The sequence below is a fragment of the Fringilla coelebs genome (genome assembly GCF_963513975.1).
Source record: "Fringilla coelebs genome assembly, chromosome: Z".
NCBI classification, from domain to species: Eukaryota; Metazoa; Chordata; class Aves; order Passeriformes; family Fringillidae; genus Fringilla; species Fringilla coelebs.
In genome coordinates, this window is record NC_140031.1 from 82,633,805 (window position 1) to 82,660,634 (window position 26,830).

General features: G+C 43.1%; 1 protein-coding gene across 1 annotated transcript in view; it reads right to left on the minus strand.

Annotated features, from left to right (window-relative positions):
• ATG10 (autophagy related 10) overlaps positions 1 to 26,830 on the minus strand; it is a 59,514-nt gene continuing 32,684 nt past the window's right edge. The window contains exons 4-8 of the mRNA XM_084225018.1: positions 21,702 to 21,828; positions 15,165 to 15,262; positions 2,195 to 2,292; positions 1,813 to 1,932; positions 1 to 1,446 (exon numbers count right to left, since the gene is read on the minus strand). Of these exons, the coding sequence (XP_084081144.1) occupies positions 1,434 to 1,446; positions 1,813 to 1,932; positions 2,195 to 2,292; positions 15,165 to 15,262; positions 21,702 to 21,828 (456 nt within the window). The 3' untranslated portion in view covers positions 1 to 1,433. The remainder of the gene's footprint in view (positions 1,447 to 1,812; positions 1,933 to 2,194; positions 2,293 to 15,164; positions 15,263 to 21,701; positions 21,829 to 26,830) is intronic.

Below are 26,830 nucleotides of genomic sequence, written 5' to 3' on the forward strand. Positions count from 1 at the left end.
TTCTTTGCAAATGGTGAATTAAGGAAGAAAAGCAATGGCTGCTGAGACTTGTTCAATGTGAAATACAAATATTTATTTTCCTTTACATATAAATTACACGTTTAGAAAGCTGAGTGCTTCTACTGTTCCAGGGTATCACAAGTGAAGTTCACAGAGCAGGGGTGAACATTTAACAGCTCTTAAACCTGCTATTACCTCTTTTTGTTGGCTCGTCCTCCTGTCTAAGTCTCACTTAAATTTAAAAATGAGCTGTAGATGCAATTATCAAGCATGTGTTACCAAAAGTGTTTAAAAAATCAATGTAGCTGCGGGCCATATTTTGTAAATCTTACATGGGAAAAATGGCGTTTCAGGTTGATATGACACAGAACAAAATAAACTATGTGCTTCCATAATTAATTCCAAATGTCTGGCAAACAAATTCTGCACCCATGGAATTTGAAGAACTGCATTCTGTATACCATGTTCACTAATGGCAAGTAATGGAAGTAAAAACATAATTTGAAAAAACAGAATCTGGATGCATTTCTGACATGGCACACCCTAGACTCTACATGCAAGTGACAATTGCTGAATGCACAGAGTGAAATCCGTGCTCCAGGGTCAGCTGCTCAGACTCTGTTTTACACTGCAAATAAAATGGGAGTGGGAGAGCAGCCAGGATGGGTGGTAGGGAAGTTCCTCCTCATCTGGCTCTCCATGGCAGCACCACCAGGCAACCCCCAAAAGCCAGCAGCTGTCAGAGGAGGCTGCAGGGTAGGGAGCAAACCTGTGAACAACCACACCTACACGGAGAAACACTAAATGGGAACAAGAGCAGCTCCCAGGGGCACGGGGAGCTTCCCTGGCAGGCAGCAGAGCAGGGCAGAGCCAGCTGTTCCCACACGGCTGCTCCAGGCTTCTGAGCTGCAGAGCGGGACTTGCTCGCTCGGTGCAGGCTCCAAGGGCTCTGTGTGTGACAGCCCCACCCTGTTTGCTCCCCGAGGTGTGATGTGTGGGGATATTCCCAGGATGAGGATGTTCTGTGTGCTGGGGAACATGGTGGCTCCCAGTCTCAGCCCATACCCTGGCTGCCACAAGCTCACACCACGTCCCATGAACATTTCTCCGTGTTTATATTGCTTTTTCTGCCCCACAGATTTTCTAGAGGTAAGTTCAGTAGATCCAGCAACTCTGGCTCTGGCTTGTGCATCAGTGTGCAGCCTCAGCAGGAGATGAGTGACTTCAAGGGAGGCCAGGTCTGGGTGGTGCTGGGGAGATGCTCCCACAGCTGCAGCCAATTCCCACCATCAGCAGTGCTGAGTTCTGGCCACAGAAAGAGCCATGAGCAACCATTTCCACTCTGGCATGGCTGAGCAGGGGGAAGGAGCCTTCAACTTTACCCCCAGGAGAGTCTGCAGCAGCTTTATCACAGCCTAACCACTCCCAGTCCTTCAGCTCAGGGCCCTGGAGAGGCGACAGCAAACACAGAAAAAGGTGTAAAATCAAAATCCTTGCAGCAGTTATGCCAGACCCCCACCCTGTGCTGGGGGAACCAATATAAAACACTTCTGCACACCTGAGAGACCCCAGGAGCTCAAGGGCCCTCTGGACTCATGAAGGCTGTCAGCAATGGGCTGAGCACCTCTCTCTGCAAAAATTTTCATTGCAAAGCAAGTGAGGCAACAAGGCAGGCAGGTAAGCAAAACACTGAAAGGTGAGTCCTAAATTAACCAACATCCTCAAAGGAGGAGGAAATGGTTCTGCCATGTATCCATCTGATCTTTGGAACAAGAGGGTGGGAGAGGGAAGGATGGTTTCCTTTTCTCTTACCTTTCAGCCGCAGCAGCAGCCGTGCTCTGCTCAGGTGCCAGTTTTGCATAACTCAAAGGCAGATTCAGGCCCACAACTGGGCCTACAGTACTGAGCCACAGTGTGATGTAATTTATGTGTCTAGGGAGGAAAAAACCCACAAAAAAGCACCATAACTATATTATCCCAGCTTTTTCTGAATTACGGCCTCAACAGTCACTAAACAACTTAAGATGGGGCTGTTCCTTCATTTTTCCTATCACAAATGTATTTTAATTTTCAGGCCTGAAGTGACAATACAGAAATCTTATTCTGCTGCCACTGAGGAAGTAGCTTTGTCCATTTCCACCCTGCAGCTGATTGACTTTACCTGCATTGCAGAAAGCCCAGCAGTGCCCCTCACCTGTGATGCTCCTGTGAGCCTTTCAGCACAGCAGAGATGAATTCATTGGTTCGACAGGGGTGCAGGACAAAGAAAGGCTGCCCGAGGATGGGGTGCTCCTAAGAGGGAACAGAATTTGCTTTGTCACGGAAGGGAAAAACACAAAACTCATCACATGCATCTGAAAAAGACACAGCAGGGTGCAATCAGCCCCTGATGCAACTTTTCTCACTTCAGAATCTCAGCTCACATTGCTCTTCCTATCACAGTCATGACAAATGAAATTATATTGTATATATTACACATCAATAATATACATTCTCCTCTGTTGAATGGGAAATAAGATCAGCAACCAGGCTACGCCACTATTTTAGTTAAAACGTGATGGTTTGTGGAATTAAGTTACTGTATCAGCATTAACTGGCTGTGGAGAGGCAAAGCTACTGTGCAAACCACAGTCTGAGCAAATGTAACACAGAAAGCTCATTCCCCTCAGGAAAAAAGGTCTTCAACCACCCTGAGCCCTGGTGGCTTCTCAGGCTGGTGCTGGGAAATACACATGGTTCTGTTCAGAGAGGCAGCAAGAAGGGAGATGGATGTGCTCTCAAGGTGACTTCGACTTCCACTTGGTGCTGAAAATGTTCTCATGAGGATCAATCTCTTTATGTCTAAGAGAACTTTAAAAAAACTCCCAGAAGCTTTGGAATATACAAAAAAAAGGGTGTTCTGAAAGCATTGTTTCACACTACAAACACACAACTTGCATAAGAATGCTACCATCTGCTGTTGTCAAAAGTGAATTGATGCAGTTCTTCTTTGAGAAAGAGTAATATTTTGAATTAAAACCCCCTTTTCATATTCTGCTCAAATTAACTTAGGCCTCCAAATAATTCCAGAAAATACGTGGATTGTACCAATGGTGTACCTTAAAGACAGGGGAAAAAAAGTATATAGCTAATAACATTTACAAAACTATTCCACAAAGTAAAAAAAAAGGAAATTGTGGAAAAAATTTCAGTGGGTTTCACGAACTCCCAGAAAGAGAGAAGTAATGTGGGAGTGACTCAGCACTCTTAACAAGGCATGAAGACAATTCCCAAAGCTGAATATTCAGCCTAAAGTTATTCCCAACCATCCTGACCACCAGTTTTTGATTTTGCCCTGCACTTCCTGCTACAGCAAACCAATAGTGAGTAACACATGGAGGTCAGACTTGACTTTTAAAAACAGTTTATTACCTTTACATTCTATACCATTCTTCTTTTAGTCCTTCCTCTTCTCACATGACAACAGAGTGACACTGAAAACATCCCCAAATGCAGGAATTTCATGCTACTCAGGACAAGAAGGTATCACACACTCCCAGGAAAACCACAGAAATACAAGAAACCAAAAGAAATCTTGAGCCAAGAGCCATTAAGGAGCAGCCTTTAAAAAGGGAGAAGGCTGAGGTGGGGATGAGAAGCTTGTGGAGCATCAGGGAAAACACTCTGAGAGCATCAGCTCTGATTCAGTCAAATGCTACCTTGCAGATCCTGTACACAATGGCATCCTGTGAGGCTCTGATGTGCACTCAAGGTTAAACCACTGACACAGCAGCTCTGAGGAGGCAGCACGGGGAAGCTGCCAATAAAAATGCAGGAGTTATCAAAGCCCTGGATGATTTCAGAATTGGTAATGGCCTACAGAGCCTCTCACTGCCAGGCCCCCAGCCTGCCCTGGGAGAGGGCGAGGTGCCTGTGGTGGGATGAACCCCAAGTCCTTCTCAAACACTGTCAGAAGGGTGAAAATTAATGACAGTTTGTGCTGCATCAGCTTCATTAGCATTAGCTCACTGCCTGCTGCACTTACCTGGCAGAACGATGACACTCCACATGCACTGAAATGTAAACCTGAGCAAAATATTAGGGCAGCAATTCTACCCTTCATCTAGGCTGGTCCTGTGCCAGCTACACCAAAAATACACAGTCCTACTGGGACGTCATGAAGAAAAAACGCCAAAACAGTACAAACAATATGTAAGAATCATCTATTTCTTGTTTACAATTAATCTTTTTCCAGTCAGTCATGCACTAGGGCAGTGTGAGAGTTTCAAGTCAATTCCCACAAGCACTCACTGGTGTTGTACGGCAAGAACCCATTTGCAGGTTGCCCACAACTCTTCTGGGCAGCAATACTCTGACACACAGTTTATTTGAAATCAACACCATTATTTTCTTGGATCTGTCTATGACTTTGGATCTATCCAGCTATGAGGCTGATTTACAGCAGTGCCTGCTCAGCACCACAAGCTGGAATCCATCACACATCTGCATATCCCAGCTGGGATGGGGAAGGAATACTTTCAACAGGCAGGCACCAGCTCTGCTGAATTGGGAAGCTCAAAATGTTGCTTCATTAATTTTCTGTGGAAAGACCTCTCTCCCAGGTGACACAGGAAAGATGTGTGAGGATGTTCTGTGCCTCCTGCTATAGCTTCTGCCTCAACCCCTCCCATTAAAAAAATCTGGGAGGGAGAGATGGATGCAAGACACAAAATGTTCCATGGGATAGACGGAAAGTTAATCACAGAGTCCTGGAATGGTTTGGGTTGGGAGGGGCCTTAAATCTCATCCCATCCCACCCCCTGCCATGGCAGGGACACTTCCCACTGTCCCAGGTGCTCCCAGCCCCAGTGTCCAACCTGGCCTTGGGCACTGCCAGGGATGCAGGGGCAGCCCCAGCTGCTCTGGGCACTGCCAGGGATCCAGGGCCTGCCCACCCTGCCAGGGAACAATTCCTCATTGCCAGGATCCCGGCCAGCCCTGCCCTCTGGCAGTGGGAAGCTGTTCCCCTTGTCCTGACCCTGGTTTGCTCAGGAATGCCAGCCCAGGCTGGGACTGAGCGAGCTCTGGCAGCACTGCTCTGTTCATTGCCTGTGCAGGTACAGGGCTGAGCAGGGAAATGTCACAGCACTGATCTGAGCAGTGGCAAAGACCGGGCAGTTCCCAAGCACAAGTATAATTAAGACTAAACCTCCATCAGATTGGATTAAGTCATTTTATCAAGCAGTCTCCATGTCGGATTTAAACCAAAAATAAACATTACTTCAGATAAGGGGTAATTGTCTGTAGGTTTCTGTACCCTGCTCTGCTGCTCTCCTCCCCAGCCAGCAGGAATTTTGTTGTCAGTACATCTCTTGTAGCAGCACCATTTATTTTCTCTGTCATAACTGGAGCTCTTCCAGGGGTAATGGCTTCTATTTTCTCCAGTGCTACATTAAACTGCCTTCAAGCATCCATCACAACATTTATGGTCTCTCCATTGATGACAGTTCAGGGGATTTGTGCCTGAAACTGCCTCTTCCCCAACCTGGTTTGCATGATGTTGCTTTGCAAAAATAAATTCACACAGGGGTGTCAAAAAGTTCATGCAGGATCCTACCAGCAAACACCACAGCCAGGGCCAATTGATTCCAGACATTTTCCCAGCAGTGACCAGGTCAGAAAATGAAGGCAGAATTACTAAAACATGCCCCCCATAATCTCCTACATTTAGGAAAAAGAAAGAGTGATGCAATTAATAAAGAGGATATAACTTGTTCCCTTTCTTCCAATTTCTGAACCACATTTACTGAAACAAAGCTGAGTTTAAGTAAAAATTCTTCACTCAAGATTATATAAGTAATTTATGTTCTTGATTTCTTGAATTCATGGTCTATCTTCTTTTTTATTCCTTATTTTCATACACATCAATAGTAATTTACTTGTTAATATAATCCAACTCCATACATTCAGAAAGAAGGCAGGAAGATTTCTCTCTTCAGACTGACCCTGAGTGCCACAGCCAGAACAGCAACTGCACACATGGAACTTCAGACGTGTGCAACTTGAGGTCAAAGGGATTTTCCTCTAATAATGGAACTACTGCAATGGAAAATCTATTACTATGGAATCACTATGTTGCAAGCACCACGTTAAGGAACTGTAATGACACAGGGAACTTTTACAATCCTGACAGAAGGTGTAAATCACAGTAATAAAGCTGTTGGTAGCAGAATAATTGTACTAGGGCTTCTCCATCCTGCTGATTTAGGATTATGCTGGATTTTGGGAAGGAATTGTTCCCTAGGAGGGCAGGCAGGCCCTGGCAGAAGGTGCCCAGAGCAGCAGTGGCTGCCCCTGGATCTCTAGAGATTGGTTGGACATTGGGGCTTGGAGCAGCCTGGGACAGTGGGAGGCGTCCCTGCCATGGCAGGGCTGGAATGGGATGAACTTCCAGGTCCCTCCCAACACAAACCAGTCTGAGATTCTGTGACCTGGGACAGATCATGTATTTATGGCCACTGACTTCAACTCACAACCAGAAGCCAACTCATCCTGCTGGAATGAGGGAAGTTTCCCCAGCTTTGCAAGAAAACACAGAAACCCCACCAAACCCAGGAGCTGGAGGTGGAAAAGCCTGCCCTGCCTGTGACAGTGCTGAGGAATGACCTGGCAAGTGCCACTGGCACTGCTCTCCTGCTTTTCTCAGAAAATCAAAGCAGATCTGCATTGGCATCGAGCAGGGGAAAGCATGAAGGGACCCTGACAACACAGAGACATGCAAACTACCCCAAAAAGCAGATTTCTGTGGTCACTGAGCCTGTCTCTGTGGAGGAGGCTGGTTTGGTTTACACCCCAGCTCTCTGCAGGCAGCAGTTGCCCCCGTGATTCAATGTCCCCATTCCCGTGTGCTCCCAAAGACCCACAACTAAGTTCAGTGATGATTTTTTATTAACACCTTCTCCACTTCCAACACCACGCAGCCAATCAAGCTGGATCCTGTCCTCCTTTCATCAAACACCAAGTCCAAGCTGAAAAGGCAGTTAAATGGCTACGCTTTCCTGAGGAAAGCAGAGATGCTTTGGCAGATCCTACAACACAGAAATACAAGGACACTTAACCCAGCCAGAATTTCTCTGAGATGAACCACGCCTACCACTTTGCATCTGCTGCTTCAAATCCATCATGGATCCCAGCAAAGGTGCCTTCCAAACCAAACCATTCTGTGACTCTGTAATTCATATTTTATGCCCCAATTCTGCCTGATTTTGGAGTATTTACAGTTTTGAAGAGGTGGTGATTACTTTTTGCATTTTATAACTTTATTATTTTATTAAGTGTTAATAATTTTTATTTTAATTAATTTATTAAATAGCTAACAGAAGATGCCAAAAAGGCAGGAGAAGTAATGCAGGAGAAGCGAAACAGTAATCAAGAATAGCCAACACTGCTGTCCATATAATTACATATTTTATATATGTATAATAAGGTTTGAATTATTAATTTCAAGAACAGGAGGAATCAAAGCAGTAGGTGACACTCAGGCATGTTTCTAAAGCTTAACAAGCTTCATTTAAGGCTTTAAAGCTCTCACGAGCACGTAACTTATGCATTTAGGATTTTTCAAGAAAACTTTATACTTAAAAATTGGCAGGTCCATAGTTACATTGTCAAGAAATGGCATCTCAGCCATTTTCCTAAGAAAATAAACAGATGATTCTTCTTCCATGCTTGCCAAAAGTAGATTAATTCAGTTGTCACCATTTTAGTTATGTAGCATATAGTCTTAATTAATTACTATTTAAAATCTGTTCTTAAGTTATGAGATTCATCTAAGGTGCAAAACTGAACGATCCAACAAGCTGTGGAAGTATGGAAAAGACACTGGAGACAGATTTCCTACCCTGATTAAAAAATTATAAAGGGGAAAAAAAAACCACAACCAAAAAACCCCAAACCCATGCTGGCATTTGACAAAAGTGGCCTGAAAGGGTTTATCCCATAATCCCAGGGATTCCAGAGGATGCCCCAGCAGTGTTTCCTGCCTCCCCCAGCAGCACCTGGGACAGCACAAGCCTGGGCTCCCTCCGTGGTTCACTCCCCCTGCACTGCTCCAGCAGATCTGCATCCCGGGCACTGCAGGACAGGACTCACTCCTGCCAGGTGATTTTGCATCCATTTCTGGACAAGTTAGTCTAAAGAATTAGTCTAAATGCTTTTGAACTGCTGACACCATCTGCTGCCACCACTCCAGAGCGCAGGTGCCTAGGTATAAACTGTTTCCTGTTAGCACAGATACCTAACTCCTATTTCAGTGGCACTTAAAATGCCTTTTTAAATTAATAAAGTTTAAAAAAATCACGGTTTACAATGCCCTGTGGCCACTCCAGTGGCCTCTCAAATGGATCTGAGTGTGCCACAGATGAGCCTCACTTCTTTCATACTGTGCAATCAATGCTGTTGGTGTAATTTAGGATTTTTCCATAAGGGGGGAATGTTCAGTAGGCAGATTCATTCCAGAAGTGAACAGCCAGCAGCCAAGGAGGGGGGAAGGCAGAACAGAACCCACCTCAGCTTACAAGGAGAAATGCCACACCAGGCAGGGAAGGTGCTCTTCACAAGTCTCTGCTTGGGAAGCTCTCTGGAAGCAGAACCTGCTAGATAACTTATCTGTAGATAACTGCTAGATAAATTATCTGTAAATGCAATGCACAGCACTGAAACAGGTTTTTCCACAGAAGTAGAAAATAATCAAGAGAATCAATACTATTACACTGTAATTTGTTCAATTAATTACGGATCTGCATGGAAAATATTACTGAATCTTCATTTCAGAGTAACTCAAGCAACAATAGTACTGGGACTTGAAAGCATGTCCTGAATTATGCCCAAGAAACTGGCAGGGAACTCCATACTGCTTTCATCTCTGCATGTAAATTATTATAGAAACCTGGAATGGTTTGGGTTGGAAGGGACTCAGAGGCCAGCCAGTGTCACCCCTGCACAGACACCTTCCACTGCCCCGGGCTGCTCCAGGCCTGGCCCTGGGCACTGCCAGGGATGCAGGGCCTGCCCGCCCTGCCAGGAACAATTCCTTACTGCCAGGATCCCGGCCAGCCCTGCCCTCCGGCCCCGGGAGCCATTCCCCGGGCGCTGTCCCCGCAGCCCTCGGCAATTGTCTCCGTCCATCTTTGCCGCGGGGCCGCCCCGAGCTCGGCCCGAAGCTTCTCCCGCCCGGGGGAGCGACGGCGGCCGTGCCGGCCCGTGCTGCCGGCAGAGCCGCTCCGTCCCTCCGCCCGTCCCGGAGCCTCCTCCGGCCCGGCTGCGGCAGCTCCGGCTCCTTCCTGGGCCGGCCCGGGGCTGGGGCGGCTCTGCGGGTGGGCTCTGCCTGAGGGGCAGAGGGGCAGAACCGCCTGCCCTGCTGCCCGCGCTGGGCTGGGCCGCCACGGGGCTCTGGGCTCTGGGTTCTGGGCCCAGCACGGGGCTCTGGGCTCTGGGCCCAGCCCAGGGTTTGGGGTCCCAGCTGTGCCCCACAGCACCCCCAGGGCTCCCCCAGGGCTGCTCCCTCTGCTCAGCCCCAGCCTGCGCTGCTGCCTGGGACACCCTGACCCTGCTGAGCTCCATGAGATCCCCATGGTGCCACCACTCGTCCCTGGTCTCCACCTGAACATTGACTCACCGACCCCAAATGCCCACGTGTGACCACTCAGCCCCATCCCTCACCCACCCAGGGCTTCATCCACCAAACCCATGGCTCTCCAACTCGGAGACAAGGATGTCATGTCAGACACCGTCAAATGCCTTGCACAAGTCCTGGCAGATGCCACCAGCTGCACATCTGTCAGCTGCTTATCCATTAAGCTCCTGCATTTACTCTACACTTAGTTTTTTTTTGTGGTCTTCTCCCTCTATTAAAATACTTGAACAAATTATTGTCCATGAAGTCTTATGGGGAAAAGCATGACTAAACTGCAGGGCAGCTGAACATTAATAATCAGTGGCTAAATTAATAATCAGTTTTAAAATAAAACCTCCTTGGTAGCTTGCACAATACTATAGCTTGGTTGAAACTCCAGGAGTTCAGCGCATCGTAGAAGATTTTAGTGGGAAATAAATACCAACCCAGCTTTGCGATCCTCGTACCTTCCCCTGTCAAATAGCCTTGCAGTCTGTACTGGTAAGACTCCCTTTTCTCAGGAAGTTGTACTAATAATTTTCCAAAAATATTAGCAGGGGATCCATAGCAACTGTTGATGCAACTCAAATTCGTTAAGAGCGATCCTAGCAACCTTCTGTTAAGAAATACTGTATACAGCCTCCCCCACTTAGCAAAATCCCACAATATGGCAAGAAAGATTCATGTGTCTAAGAATAGATACCTTACCACATTTTTCAAAATGACTGAGCCATAATGATTTAAATCCTCCCTATCACATTTTCAGCAAGATGTGCCTCTACAACATTATATCAATGTGTTCTGTTCAGAGTTTTGAGTCTTTCCCCTTTTTTAAATCACACTATTAACATCCCTGACATTTTAGAAATAATGTTTATTGATTTTCCTGTTAACACTGCTATAAATTAAGTGACGTAATGGACAGGATTATTGAGGTACTATAAAGAATGTGCCCTCCAGATTCCTAACTCCTGGCTGAAAAAGACTCTGGATTAACTCAGAAGTAGGTGCAGTTCTGTGTTGTGATTTCTGTAGTTTAGGTTTGGTTGAATACTTTTGATATGACAAAAAGGACATATTAAAACTACCTGCTAAGTATCAAATGACAGAAGTAAGCCACCTCATTTAGATGAAACAGAGAAATGAATGGTTGAGAGAAAACAGATTCCTGATCACTCACTACTCAGAAACGTAGGATATAGTCAGTATCAGAATGGTCTGAGTTACTTTCTCTGCAGCAACATGCAGGAAAATGCTGATTTATTGCTGGCAAATCCAGAAGCAAGGTGTCACACATGAAATGTGTCCCCTCCCATGCCTGGGAGCACTTCGGTAGCAGAAGTAATTCTATCTGAACAGTGTTGGTTAAAAAGGAGGGGAGTCATGTATGGACACATGTGCTCCACAGCTTCCAGAGCCCTTTGGAATCCTGACTCACAGATTAATTTTTAAGACTATTTCTGCAGGATCTTCAAGTCACCAAGTTTTGTTCTTGTTTTATGGGGTAGTTTTTCAACCCCTGAGCCTCCTGTAATAATGCAATTCAATTTCTATCCCTGGATGTTTGGTTTTCCATTCCATCATCACTAAGCATTGATTAAGCCTTAGCACATATTCTTGATTGTATTTACGACTTTGTTTCCTCAGGGGAAGGTCAGCCTTTATGACAACATCACTCTGTTAAAAACAAAATTGTTGGTGATCTACTGACTGTGATCAGCTTCATTCATCAGCTTAAAAAATTCTCTTGCTAGTTTGCTTCCACACAGGAAGGCGTGAATTAGCAGAAGTAACAAGAATCAAAAATGGACTTGGGTACCTGTGTTCATAGAATTAATGACATCAATACTCAGTTTCATCATAGTCTTAGAAACATATTTGTCAGAGTGTCGTCTCTCCCCCTGTTGAAGCCCTTCTGCTTTGTCTACACTTTTATAAATATCCATCAGGAAAAAAATATTATGAACATTCAGCAGTGCCTTTACCCATTATTTTTTCAATCCCTTATTCCATTATTATTAAATTTCAGAAGGTGCTTGAGAAATCAGTGGGCCTCAGTTTACCTCCTAGTAGTTGACTGTATCCATCAATCCAGCACATTCCACACTCTGTGGAAAATACCTGGATGTGAAGGCTACACGGATGTCCTGGATCTTGATGGAGGCACTTTCAAAAAGGCGTGCAGCCCTCAGCCACAGCAGGATGAAAATTCATGCCCTGACAATGCCTATCCCACACCCATGCTAACAATAAAAGCCTTTCAGCCTTGCATTTCCAACTCCACAGAGAACACCCAGCCAGGGCCACACAGCCTGAAGTTATGGCTATAACCACTGAGTCACCCTCTGCTGCTTCACATCTCCCACCCATCTTCAGAGAGGTTTCCAAAATCATAAAAGGACAAATGCAGTCTCTACAAATTACCTCAGTATCAGTTATCTGTTTGGTTTTTTTTAATTCCTGGTTCTTACACCACACACTATTACTTGCTGAAATAAATTCAACTTCATATTTGGGAAGATTTCTCCCCATTAGTCTCATTTCTGTTCTCCACTCTGTTTCTTTTTTTTTTTTTTTCCCTACCTTTTTTCCTGTTCTTGTGAAGTTTTATTCTCTCAATTTGCCTCACCATTTAGCATTTGACCATGGCATTTTTGGGCTGCTGCCTTCTTAACTGGGACATTACACCTGCTATTTATTATATTTATTACACACAGAAGGTCCAATAAGTTTGAGCTGTTTAGGCAGTACCACTATGTATTTGTGTATGGTATCTAATAAATAACTAATATAAATACTATACATCATACATATAATATATGTTTATATGGCATTTAAATTACTAATATAAATAAACAACACTAAAAAGCACCCACCAAGTTTCAAGTAAACAATTCAGGAGATGGGGCTGCCATATCTGTATTTCCACTTCTGAATCCTCCTAAAAAGAAGCTGAAAATCACAGTTGGCAACATTTCTGGAAGGCAACAGTAATCCATAAATACTCCTTAATTTTCCTGTCATTGCAGAATTAAGCCACTTCCAGCTCACACAGATCTTACCAGGTGTGCTAAATTGATGTCATTATAAGTCATCAGGAAATACCCACAGAGACCTGTAGCAACATTTGGAAGTTTTGTTAAACAGCTGTGTGTTCTAATTGATTTGTATTATTTAAAACAGCTAAAGCAAGTTATCGCCGGATGTAGAGAAGGGATGACTGAAGACCCCAGGGAGATTTAACTCACAAGAAAGCCAATCACAGGAACTTCATTTGAGCATTTTAAGATTATTACTAGAGGAAGTGCAATTAAATCATCACCATTTATCAATTATCATTATAAAATACTATGCAACCTTATCATGTTAATTTATTTATGAGAAGGTAACTAGTTGACTTCTGCTTTTTGTAGTAATCTAGTCGGGAAAAATATTTCAAGATGCTGTCTCTGGAAACGAGCATAGCTTTCCACCATCATCAAAAGTAACTATAAAAGTCCAAATTTCACCTAAAATTTGCAAATGTCAAATATCTCCACTCTTTGCAGCTCGTCTCAGTTCCTGAGATTTATTTCATTATAGATGTATTCTACCACAGGGAGTAGAATTCACCAAAATATAGTTGCATCAGAAATGTGCACAGGTCTGCCACCCTCATTTCATAAAATATATGGGAAAAAAGTCACAAAAAGTCAGGAAGCCTTTCTTTTCCTGGCCTGCCAATCATAGTGCAGATCACCTCTAGTTAAACGTTAAGTAACATGCATGCTACTCTTGGCAAACTCAATTTTTCTTCCCAGTGGTGGAGTGCTTGTAGCATCTAAAATTTGTATCTCTTTTGGATTAAAATCCTAAACCATTTTTTATTCTGCTGCTCATGTGCACTGAGTGCTCAAGCCTGATTTGATGAGTTTGCCCAGTGACTTGCATTATAGGATCTGTGTCCCTGCAGGCAAAGCCTAACCCACATAACAAAATGGGTCAGCAGAAAAGCAGCAAGGCAAGACAAAACTCCATATTTCAGTTCAGAACCCTGATTCATTTGACAGAGAAAAGCAGTTTTTTCTTGTAGACCTGACTCTTTCTTTGATCTGAGGCTTGCAGGCTAGTTTTCATTATCTTCCATAATCTCCTTAGTTCACAGAAAGTCACATTTTGCAGCTGTTAACTCTGCTATTTTCTCCAAAATGTTCTTCCTGTGTTTGTCAGTGCACTCACAGCTGACTGTACCACCTCTGGAGAGTGTCCCAGAATCATATTCATCACTCCATACAATCTGCCACCCAAAACTCCTGTTTCTGCAGGAATTTGTGTGTAAGTATCCCACACACACCTCCAGTTATTAGATGCAGGACAGTTTTTACTTTACTGTCCCTTAAGAAGCAAAAATAATCCCCGTGTGGGAGTGACCTGAATTTCCTTTTGGTTTCCACAACTCTGATTTCACACATTCCAAACATCCCGTTTATGCTTTATTCTCAGTAGTGGCACATTATTACATCATGTTATTAAAACCCAGTTTCCTCTTCTTCATTCACAGACAAGCCAGGTAATTAATGCTTCATGTGAAAAGTGTGTATTATAAGAACCTGCCAGCTCACAACTGGAATTCACACTCGCACAGCAATCACCAGAACACCCATGGCTTGGTAGCTTCTCAGGAAGCTGTTATAAGATAAATAATCATCTGTGGCTGCAAAAAACAAGAATTTTGCTTGGGTTCCCATGGCTGAGCACCATCCACAAACAGACATCCTGTAATTAAACTGTGTTATTTCAATTAAGGGTGCACCTGTAGGACCTGGTGGATGTCACCTCCTTGTCATGCTGTGGCAAGAGACCTGAGTGCGTGGAAACAGCTAAAATAAAAAAATCAAAGAGGAGAAGGGGAGGGAGAGAAGACACATTGGTATCTTGGTCTGATGGGAAAAACCTCACACCTGGAGAGTCTCAATTCTTTGTCAGATTTGCTCATGAGACCTGGAGCAAAGGGAAGACACCAGAACACCAAGCTCAGCTCTGAGCCATGTGGCTATTAGAGAGCATCGGCTTATTTTAGGATAGGAAACCAATTTTCCCTTGTTCAACCCTGAAGACTGAAAGTCTATTTAAAACTGAAAATTACACCAGTCTTTTTTGGTAATTTGATTACCAGACAATCCATGAAATGTTACATTGATATGTTTTATTTACATAAACAAGTCTGCTTTTGTATTTACCCAAATTCATGATTACTTAGAAACTGCCTGAATTTTTGAGGACTGGCTTTGAAGAAATATTTTAAATGTGAGATATTGTCAGAGCAAGCCTTAAAAGGTGAACACTTTTATATCCTTCAAAATCCAGGACTGAAACTATTGCTAGTAAATGGTTCAGCACAACATGATATAGACATATATAATTTTTTATTATTTTAGTTTTTTTCCCTTCTGTGCAAGACAGGAATAAGACCACTGAGGATCTAGGCATATATTTCATTCCCCAGTTTCATGAAGGACCAGAGGATTCTCACCTGCTGTGTAATAGTGTCCCAGGGCCCCTCTTGCAGACGAGCCTGGTAGGATGCATGAACACTTCCCCATATTTCATCCAGTGTTAAAGGCCTTCCATCTGGGGGAAGAAACAACCACCTTCAGCCAAAGCTCCTAGGCACACCGTATCTTTAATGCAGAACAGCAAAACTAAAACTGAAAACTGCTCAAATCCTGGCTGAAGGTGCACACAGAATCACCCTAAATTCCCTGTTTGGTTTTCTTCTCTGTCACCTGAGAGTAACAGCTCACTGTGTGCTGACTGTAAGGTGTGAAGTGTGACTGGTTTTGTAAAACAAAGCTTTGATAAGGTGGATTTAAAACCGCAAAAGAACATAATGAAGAATCACCTACTGTAAATATATGCAACTCATAGTGAGAGAGTGAAGAAAATCTAAGGAACAAAATTCTGCAGATAAAAGGTTACTGCATTTTCTGTGTCCACAATGTTTTCTTGAGCTGCATTTATATAGCTTTACTACATCAGGTTTTTAGCTGTGATGCTAGAATTATGCCAGGATATTAGTGTCAACCACTTAGAAAATAAGCACATGTATTTTAATGAATATTTGTTTATGGCAAACAGAGTATTTTGATAGACTTTCAATAAGTAGCTTCATCTTGGCATTTATCAGGTATCAGAAATGATCATCCTCTGATTATCAGTTTTATTCTACTGACATTTGTATGTCTGTAAAATGAAAAAGATTTATTCACACAATTAATATTTGAATGCCATGTTTAGACACAAGTTCAAACCAGCTGCCTACAGCCTCTGTTTTATTTCCTGCACATATTTATTAAAAAAACCCAGTAAGTTCTGAACTTATATAAAAACCATATAGCAGAATCACGTGGCAAATTAAGTATCTGAGGGGGTAACAGCATATTAATCAGTTTTTCCATGCTATCCTTATGAAGGTAAGACTTGTTAGACCATCACATCCATTGCCTTGGGCTGACAGATGCCAGAGTTGTGCTGGGGACAGTCTAACATCCAGAAAGAAACTTGCTACAGCACCATAAATTTATTCCAAGAGGATGTATTTACACTCAGATCACCTGTGTGCAAGTGATATGAAATGCCATGCATAACTGCAATTTTGTTCTCAGTAGAGAAAGCCCAACTGTAAAATCTACAATAACACGTGTTCTAATGCAACATCTGATTTGCCACTCTAGATGTGCTCTGTAAATCTCTCTGAGAATTTTTATAATAACACTGAGCAGATTCACGTACACGTGCAATGGATCACTCTGACTCTGTTAGTACCTTTTTTATAAATGATCAGAAGTTACTGAAATATTAATCATGTTATAGTTAAAAACAAGTTTTGTCGTTACCACATGGCGAATTCATTCTATTCACAAGCTCCTGGACTTGCTCTAAACACAGATCTGTATTCTTTGGACTCTCTTACCCTTCTTCCACCACTCTCACATGTTCAGCAGCCCTGTTACACATTCTTACAACCACTGAGACTTCAAACATCCAGCTGGTCTGACAGAGCAGGCAGTAATTGTTGCTGCTGGCAACAAGAGCCCACTGTGGCACCTGCTGAGCCAAGCAGCCTCTTGTCTTCGTGCCTCTTTTCTTCCCTGGGATGGAGCTGAGCTGGGAAGTTCAGCCAGAACCTGAAGGAAACAGAAGCACCAAGCCCAGAGAAGGGGCAGGGGAGGAAGGTGAAGGCTCCAGATTCACCCACCGATGCATTTATTTAATCACCATCCACCCACAAGGACACAGCTTGCTGTGTGTCCCAAGGGTTATCCCAAGTGCAACTGGGATAGTTTTATTATTTACACTGTTTAGACTGCAACAGACTTTTCTGAGAAGAGCTTCTTGACTGCCCAGCTGGGGTTAACTCAATCACATCCCCACAAAAAAGAAATAGTTAAAGGAAGAATACTGAGTGCCCTCTCACAGTAGCAAGGTGAGGCTGTCAGACCACACAGGTGCTGCATTCTCAGCTGGACCTTAATTTTCACAAAGAGCAAAAATTCTTTAGGCAGACAAAATTCCATATTTGTTTTCAGAGAAAATCTTCAGGCTTTCCAAGTCACTGTATTCTATTTTCTTCATGTGTAGTGAGGGCTTTTAGTAATTTCAGAGATTCCCAATTAAAAGCTTCCAACAATTTCTAAGATTTTCAGTTAAAGGTTATTTGACACTTAGGGTGAAATGGTGCAAAAATTGTTTTGAGGCTTCATTCTCATGTACTTTATAAAGAAACAATATTAAAAACCACTACCAAATGAGAAAAAAAAACCTCGTACAGCTTATGAGAATATATGATCACAGAAATTATTCAATTTCAGTTATGTCCAAAGCCACAATAAAACCAGTTCTTACAGGATATGGTCTTTAGAGCAGCTGTGTTTCTGAGAAAGGACACGGTGGTTACATGTTTTTGAGCTCAGGAAGTAAATCTGTATTCTGGAAAGCACTTCAGTCAGGCCCAGTGTGGTTGTGAATACAGAAAGTCATGCCTTCAGGGTTGGAGGAAGTTGCCCTATCTCAGAAGCTCCCTCCCTCTAACCACTGATTAGCATGGTTTTCATTGGCAGGGATTTAGCTGCCACTGAGCTGAGAAAGTATTTTGAGCAGGTCAGCCTGAAAACCTCATTCCTTTTCTCTTCTCTAGAGGAGTGAGGGTGCAGTCCTTGTTGACTCCCATTAGTCCTGCTCTTTCTTTTCAGTGTTTAGCCAGCTTTCCTGCTGCTTCCTCTGCCTTTGCAGGAAAAAGGAGAAGTGTGAGATGAGCCATTATTTTCTCTACACATGGGGTGATTCCTGAATGGTGCCTGTGCTCACCTGTGCTGCTGATACCTCACTGTGGGCTTTCTAATGTATGGCAAGAGGGTTCTGAATGCCCGGCTTCAGATGGGGATCGTTCAGGAAAAGACTGAAGCTCCTTGACATCTTAAAGAGTAGGAAAAGAGGAAAATACTCTGCTGATTAAAGAAAGCTTACTGGACCTAGCTCAGCCCATCTGGCTGATGCCAGCATTGAAGGGGAAGGATAATTGCCTACACCATCTGTCTCCAAGAGGGCTAATTGCTGACATCAGATATCAGCAGGGGTTCATGCATTTCTTCAACTACCTATTTGGTAGTCTCAGAAGCCAGGGGAAGAAAGAAGTGCTCCGTTTCTGGATGGTATGGCAGGCATAGGGCTGATTTTGGAGAAATTAGCCTCTGCCCTGAGCTCCTGACACTTGACTGTGACTTCAGCAGGTCTGAAATTAGGAATAAATGCCACGTGGCAAGGATCATGAGGCAGTGAAAAATGTTTTTTATGTATATACACACTGCCTAAAAATATCTTCTTGTACCCTATAATGTTCCAAAACACCTTTCCAGACAGTCTCATCATGCTTAATCACTATTTTCAACTGAAGTATTTGTCCTTGCACGGAACAAGATCTTCCCCGTAAATGCATCCCCTGAGATTACAAGAAAGTTTAGATGTCTCTCAAAATGTTTTAGTTCTGTTGCAATCAAAATTGCAAACCTTACCTTGCACCACCTTATGTAGCAAACTTCATCTCACAAAAAACAAAAAAAAAGAGGAGTTAAAGAATGTAAGTTATTTAATCCAATTTAGACAGCAAGGGCAAGGATACAATGCAACTTTTTCCCTTCTGCAGAAGAAATGATCTGTAATGCTTGAACATAACTTCTAGCAGAGAGGAGTGAGAACTGGATGTCTTCACTGGCACAAGCTCCTGAGGATGCCAACCAAGTTGGAGACCACAGGAAAATCCCCCCCAGCAACTCCACAAGGAGCCTTTTTCCTAGGAGGGGCTGAGAGACCAGGTAAATGGAAGCTGCACTCACATGCAGCAGGAGAAAGGCAGGATTTCACTGATTTCAACATTCTAGAGAAGTTTGTAGAACGTCTGTTGGAGTGCAGATTTGGACGGGCTGGCATCAGCTGCTGTTCTACAAAGGGAAGAAGTGAACGCTGCAAAAGCCTCAGCCAGGTTGAACAGAAGAATCATTGTTTCCCAGGTGTGATGGGCATTGCAGACACTGCCAGGGAGGAAGCAGAGCTCTGAATTCCAGCTCTGTGCCCTGTGCTAGGGGAGGCAAGACGGGGCAGGGCTGTGGAACCACTGGAAGAATTACAGCTCACCTCTACCTCCCGAAGCCAGCTCTAATTAGCAGAGGGATCAGTATGGGCAGGATCCCAGGGGAACCAGGAACAGCTCACAGGAGACTTGTGAGGAACCCTCCTCTTACCGAGTCTACAAACAATGGTAGGAATTTAGACTGGGAAACTGAGGTAAGTCTGGGGAAGATTGTTCCTTGATTAGTGCAGGTGAGCAATGCAGTGAGCTGACTGTCTGACAAACAAAGTGAGGAGCCTATCACATGGACTGTTACCTCAAGAGCAAAAAACTCAGGGCATCTCCCAGGGTTTTCCTCACAGCAGATTTGGGACGAGACAAAGGATACTCTGCTCAGGTACCTCAAGTGATTGTGAGCACATGCCAGCTGTACATTTCCAAAAATCCCACTTTGGGACCTTCAGACAGCACAGCACAGGCAGAACAACAACGTAGAGGGAAGACAGAATTCTTCATTTTCAAAGTAAGCTGCCCATAATTAAAATCAGAGAATACCAGCTGGTAACACTGTAGGAAACATACTTACTGCCAGCATTTAGTATCCTGCTCCCTTCAAGAGTCAGATATTGTTATAATTTAAAAAAGAATGCAAAATGCTGAAGAGAACCCAGGTGACCTTCGGAAGCATCTAAAAAAAGCCCTTGTTTTCCATTGTGAAAGGTTCCCAAGGAGTGTTTTAAAGGATAATTGAACTTGTAGGAGCAATTACAGTTCTGTACTGCAAGGGGAGCTGTTGGCACATAATACCAGCATTGTGCATTAGATCATCCACTGGCTCCTGTAATATCCACTTCCAGCTATAAGGAGTCATGTTTCAACACCTCCGATTCCCTGGTGCTGACAAGCTAAACAACTTGTTTTGTCTCTGTGAGCTCTTCTCTGGTGATTAACTGCTTATGGTGAATACTAATTATATGGAAGTACAGTAGAGATACTGTCCTACTTCCTCTACCTGCACCATCTCCGTCCTCTTCTGTAGACACTGCACTACAAATTCAGCAAAAATCAAGAAGATGACATTTTTCAGGACCACAAACAGGCTAACCCATCTCTCACAGCAAAACTACCTTCATCTTCCTGTCTGCGCAATAAGTTCAAAGGCAAAAAACGCTGCGCATTTGTAAATGCCTGTAATAATGCTGAAAATAAATTTGCAACAGGATGTGTGCAAATGAGTTTTGGTGGTGGTAAAGGCAGAGCAATGTCCCCAGTTCCCCATGTCCCACTATGAAAATTTACCCCAAATTATCCATTCCTGAAACTGCACCTCAGACTAAAATCTTTCCACCAGGGAGCCTACGAGAATTTGTTCTTCAATTTTGAATCTGAAGTGCTTTTTGAAACGCTAACACTGCAAAATTAGAAACCATTAAACAATATAAGGCAGAGAGTGATTAAATCTACCAAACACATTCAAAGCAGCTTAAGCTACTTTTTAATTAAAAAGGAAAAGATATCACTGGCAACATTCAGACATCTTTATCTAGATAAAGTTAAGATATTATTCAAAACACAGAAGATGCTGATCATAGAATCATTTAGGTTGGTAAAGAGCTCTAAAATGATCAAGTCCAAGCCTTAACCCAATACAGCCATGCTCACCACTCAACATTGTCCCCAGGTGCCACAAGCTGGTCCTGCTGGCCACACCACTGCAGGCACAAGCCAGGTGCCCCTGGAGCACAGGTACACAGGCTTGGTTGAGGCAGCAAGGAACAGAGCACAGCCAGTGCTGCAGTGTGATCACTCTGTGCCTGCTGATCAAATGAGTGACACCAACAGTGGCCTCTGTGGGAGGCTGAGTGTTCCTCCTTCCTCCCCTGACAGGATAGGGGCTGAAATCACAGTGGCTACAGCCACAGAGCAGTGGGTAGCAAGATGTACATACCAGGGAGGGGACAGGATCAGACTGTTCCATGAGCCAGCTTCAACACAAAAAAAAAGTCAATATCCTATCGGTATTATTTTATTTTCCCTTAAGCAGCAAATTAAAACAGCAAACAGCATACATTTTAAAAGACACATTTAGACCCCAGCCTTGTGGCTCAAACTGTGGCTCAAGCACTGTGGTTACATCCACTGATTGCCCAGCCCAGTTTAAACCTGCAGCACTAAGTTTTTGTAGTCATTTCAAGAAAAGAACAAGAAAAATGACCGGCAGTTTCAGTCAAACACAGGCAGGATGCCAGAAGCCAAAGATCAGCCTCCCTCAGGCTTGAGATGATATCATCTCCTCCACGATCCTGGAGCACTGAGTCCAGAGCACTGAAAAATTCTCTGGTGGGCAGCCTCACCTCTTGGTTTCTTATTACATCTCTTCCTCAACTTAATACAGAATTTCCAACATCTACTGCATGCAGCACATGGAGTCTGTGCTGGCCTTACCCAAAAAGCAGGCTCTGAAATACAGCACAGGCACTTGGTAGCTGCTGGAGTAGAGGACGTGGTACTCGTAGCGAACCACTTCTTCTGTGCTGCAAACCCCAGCGGCCTGGGAGTCATCCGAGGGCTCCTGAAATGACACACGTGGCCACAGCGGCACGTCAGCCTCTGCTGCTGTGCCCAGGGAAATTGTCATGAACTCAGTAAATGCGCACAACAGAAATAATGGCAACAACCCCTTTCACAGCACTACTCATGCAAACTCCCGAGGGAATTTTTCAATGCTAGCAAGAAAATCAGAGAAGTCTGAAACCTACAGTGTAAGACATCTTACACACTCCCTTCCACAAACTGTGAACTATCTGCAAGCCTTTCCAGAACTGAGATCTTTCTAAGCTGCACCAAGGCTCTCTCTAAAATCTTCATGGCACAGTAACTGGCACAATAAGGGGACTACAGCTGTACCTGTCCTCATTACATTCAGTATAGACCATTTTAGAAGTGTATCCTTAAATAATCCAGTTTGGCTTGCCAAAAGACAAATCAAATGTATCCTCCAAAAATCCTCTGATCTACTTTCTTTAAAGGCTTTTTGCCAGGAGTTGCTTTTGCTAATAATATAAAATATATCATATACTGTAATTATAATAATAACAAAAAGTGTAATAAAAAAACTGAGAGGTTTTTTTTTTGCCCCTGTTAGAGTATATTCCAGGTGTAAAGTACTAAAGTTTATGGTAGATTTGAAACAAATCAAAACAGACGAAACTAATTGCATTGAGATATACCACAGCTGAAGCACGAATTTCACAACATTTCAAATTAATATTCCAACAGTGCTAAGCACGCAGTTGTTTGGACTTTTCTAAAAGCTGTCATAACTCAATGTCTCTGAAAATGGAACCATTAAATTAATAATGCCATTAAGATTAAACATAAGAACAAACTTTCCAAGAAGACACTCTGGGAGTGGACTTGTTCAGCGCTCAAACCCCCAAATTTACACGCATGAACTAAGCAACCATAACGCCCCACAGGTTGGGCGTGCATTTCATGACTTGGCTATTGCCAAGCAACCCTGAATATTGGATTATGGTATCTGTCCAAGCAAAACAGAAGAAGATTGAGCAGAAAAGAAGAACCAGAATCCTCTGAACACTATGTTCATACAACACACCAGAAATTTACAGCTATTTTGCATTTTTCTCTCACATCCTTTATCAAGTCAGCAATGGAAGAATCGATATATGACAAAATATAAAAACTTAAATAGTAACAACACCCAAGATATTTTCAGGTTTTTTTTCCTGATGTGACTTTCCCCAGATTTAGTGCATTAGGCACCCAGATGCTGCTGAGGCAGAGGGACAGAAATCCAAAAGTGAAAGCCCAGACCTTGAGAAGCTGCAGACCAAGGAACTGCCCATACATTTTTGAACACAAAGTGAGAAGATCACAGATGGCCACGGAGCAGAGGTTTCCTGGTAAATCCCAGATGTCTGCAGGAAAATGGCAGATTTTTGCTTATGGGGAAACAAGTGCCTAAAGCACTGAATGGGAATGTTTGAAAACATGCCCTCTGGGTTAACCTAGTTTTAAATGAAGAAGTCAACCAGCCAGAAGGACAGTGTTGATTGCTATTCCTGATGTTACAGGACAGAGAAAGACAGGTATGACATGCCCAGTTCCCATATACATGAGTGACAGACCAAGAAGGGATGTTCTTTCTCCTCCTCACACAAGTCATACCCAGTGGTTATAAGTAAAATACAGCTTTAAAAAAAAAATTCTGTATATAACACTGAACCTTCTTTAAAATTGATTAATGCTTCAGTAAGAATAGCAAAAGAGACCATCAGCAGCCTGTGGGAAAAGAAAACAAAAAACCAAACCCAGATACAGTCAGGGTGGGGAAGAGAAAGAGTCTGTGCTCAGAACTGAGCCTGCACGGTGTTTCTCAGGCATTAATGTTTCATCAGATACCATGGCCTTGCCTCCTGCTTAGTCACCAGCTTACCCTGCCCTAAAAGATACTTCTGGAAATGGCAACACTACCTGTTCCTGTGTTAAATACCGCTGTTCTAGAAAAAAGACTGTCTGCATACACTGCATTCTGTATATAATGGTAAAATGACTAATTTGTGACTATTTTAGATCTGCACACAACGGCAAATAGCTGAATCCTTCTCAGGGCTACTCTAATCCCCCTTCCTCTCAGGAAACAGCAATTTTACGTTTTCTGATTTAAAAAGACACATCACTGATGCGCAATCGTGCTCTCTACAGTCTCTGCAAGTACAGCCCACAGTATTTTTGCAGGCAAAGTACATTTTGTAGCTTACAAGTTTCGATGGTATCTCTGTAGTTGATGAGATGAACTTTGCTGATGAGACGAATAAAATGAGTACAGTCATTTTAGATGATCTTTGAAACAGCTAAAAATCTACAAATGGGCCACTATAACCAAGGAGCCTCAGACAGTTTTATATCAGCCCACAAGACCTTATTTTCACTCTTTAACCAGTACTGATAAAGCCATAAATACAAAACACAAGTGTAACTTATTTTAAACAACCAAAACTGACACTTTATTTTTACATATGCCATGACAACCTATTTTAACTCTTTCTCTGAATAATTGTTCTAGACATTTTTCGTATTTATATTGTTGTTCTGGCTCTTTTTGAACTAATGCTGAATTTTAGTTACTCTACTGGACAACACTGAAATCAAATTTAAATTTGGATGGTTTTGTAACTGCTGCAAAACATTCACATGTACAGACACTACAAAACAAGACAAAACACAAACATCAGCCTTTAAAAATGTCATATACAACACTAACCAAAAAAGGCATTTTAACCAAACTGCAATCATTAAAAATGATATGAAGAAAGTTGTTTCTCTAATTTTTTGTTTCTGATTTTCAAATTTACTTGCATGCCTGCCATGCTTCAAGTTAAAATTGTGAATCCAGGACTGACTGGCTGTTTCCTAAATAAACTGGGAAGCTGTCATGAGGAAGCATCTGCTCCTCTACTGCTCTCAGGTAAAATCACTCCTGTGCTATCATAATGGACTATTGAGCAGATGTTTAAAAGTAATGTATGTATTAGAAAGAAGATAAGCAGCAACTATCTAATTAATTACATTAGTTCCATCATAAATGAATTACCACTGATTTTAATTGATATAAAATTGTCCTCAACCTTTAAGTATCCCCAAAACAAATTATGTCGATTTGTTCCTTTTAAAATGATAAATTATTTAAATCAATAGGTAAGAAACACTGCCAGGTGTCATTCTGAAGGCAAAAAAACATATTTGTACTATTTCTATTCCTCCTGATGAGGAAGGCAAGTTTAAAACCTGTGGTAAACAAGTTAATTTAACAGCAGGAGAGAGTTAATTGTGGGTTTGGGTAGTTTAATGGCAGCAGGACAGCAAGGAAGTGTGGGGTAAGGTACCTTTGGAGGGAGACCATGAAGGAAAGGCAAGGCAGACAGGGTAAGCTGGGAAGATGACAGAATCACCTAAGAAAATGGATTTCCCCACTGACACCAAACATTCTCCGATCTCCACCTCACCTTCAGAGGCCCACTGAGCTAGACTTTTCTTGCTCAACCTGAATGCCCTTAGAAATTAAAAGCAGGCCACCTTTTGGGGGAAAAGGTAAGAGAAGTGGTGCAAATAAACATTTCTCCTGGATGTCCAGATACTGTTGCCCTTCTCCCAGTTCCCACATTCCACCTCTCCTTTCTTGCTGCCTTGGCCTCTGTTTACTCCTGCCTTGTCCAGGCTCCTGGGAGACGCTCCTGCATAAACGCAGCAGGACTGGGAAGAGGTGACACAGGCACTTTCAGTGTGAAGAGGGGAAAAAGGAGATGCAACGCAGATTAGTAAGCAAATTTGCCTTCATTGCTTGGAATGCATTTACTTCTAATTTCATTTCAGCCTCTAAAGTTGAAAGTGTATCTCTTCCTCTATCTACAGAGGTGCAGAGCCACCACTGAAACGCAAGAACTTTCAGGATCAGCTCTTTCAACACTCCTTCCCTGGCAAACAGGGAGATTTGAGCATGGAAACTGAATGGTAGGACAGTGTTCCTCAGGGAGAATTAAAGCAGGCTGATGAGCAGGGTGTGGCCATGTGGTGAGATGTTATCTCTGTTCTCCTCCCGGCTGTTCTCTCAGGCACCCAAACTTCCAGATCCAGTTCTTGCAGCCACCGAGGTCCAGTCTCTATGCAGGCCTTGGTCCCTCTTGTGCAGGATCTCAACTCAACTGAGACCTCCAGACCTTGTGGTGCTTTTGCCACCACTGGTCACTGACCATGCAGTGCGGGGTCACAGTGGTCAGCAAGGTGGCCCTGCCTGGGGAGGGGTGACACTGAGTGCATTTACTGACTGTCACTGTTTTTCATCACTACTAAATGCTCACACTGTGCTCAAATTTACAGGCTCTAATCAAAAGTAGCACACTCTACCACAGCCTGTAAAAATGCAGGTATCTCCCTGAAGAATTTCAATGCAATATGGATGTTGTACAAAACCCTTTACCACCAGCTGCACCATTTTTATGTGCATTGATAAACTGCTTTCTTAAGTGAAGAACACATGGGGAATCCAACCACCTCCAGGTGCTTTCTAGCGCTGACATCACTAGTGACAGATGAGGAAAACACAAGGAAAGCAGAAGTGGTCTGAAGCATAACGAAGTTATCTTATGGATTTATTTTCTATGTGCAGCTACAAAATCCTTCCCACTGTCTAAGACTTCTTACAATTTAGTCATCCAAGTGAAGAACCTGGTTAAACACTCAATAACAGAGAAACAAAGTGGCTCCTAAATCATTTGGTGATGCCTAAAATACTGTGTGCAAGGAGCTTTCTTTTGCAAGACACAGCTGCCCTGAAAAGCCACTATGTCACCAGTGGAGTCAAGGTAAACATGTAGTGGATCCCTGAAACATGTCGTTTCCCAAAGAGAAATCTTCTGGCTGAACTCAGCACCCTGTCCATGACGCTATGAAAGCATCCACTCATTTTCAAAATAACTTTTTCCCAAAAAAGTCCTCCCCCCCACCCCCACCCCCCACCCCAAACCCAAGCCTTCTGTTATTCACAGCAAACC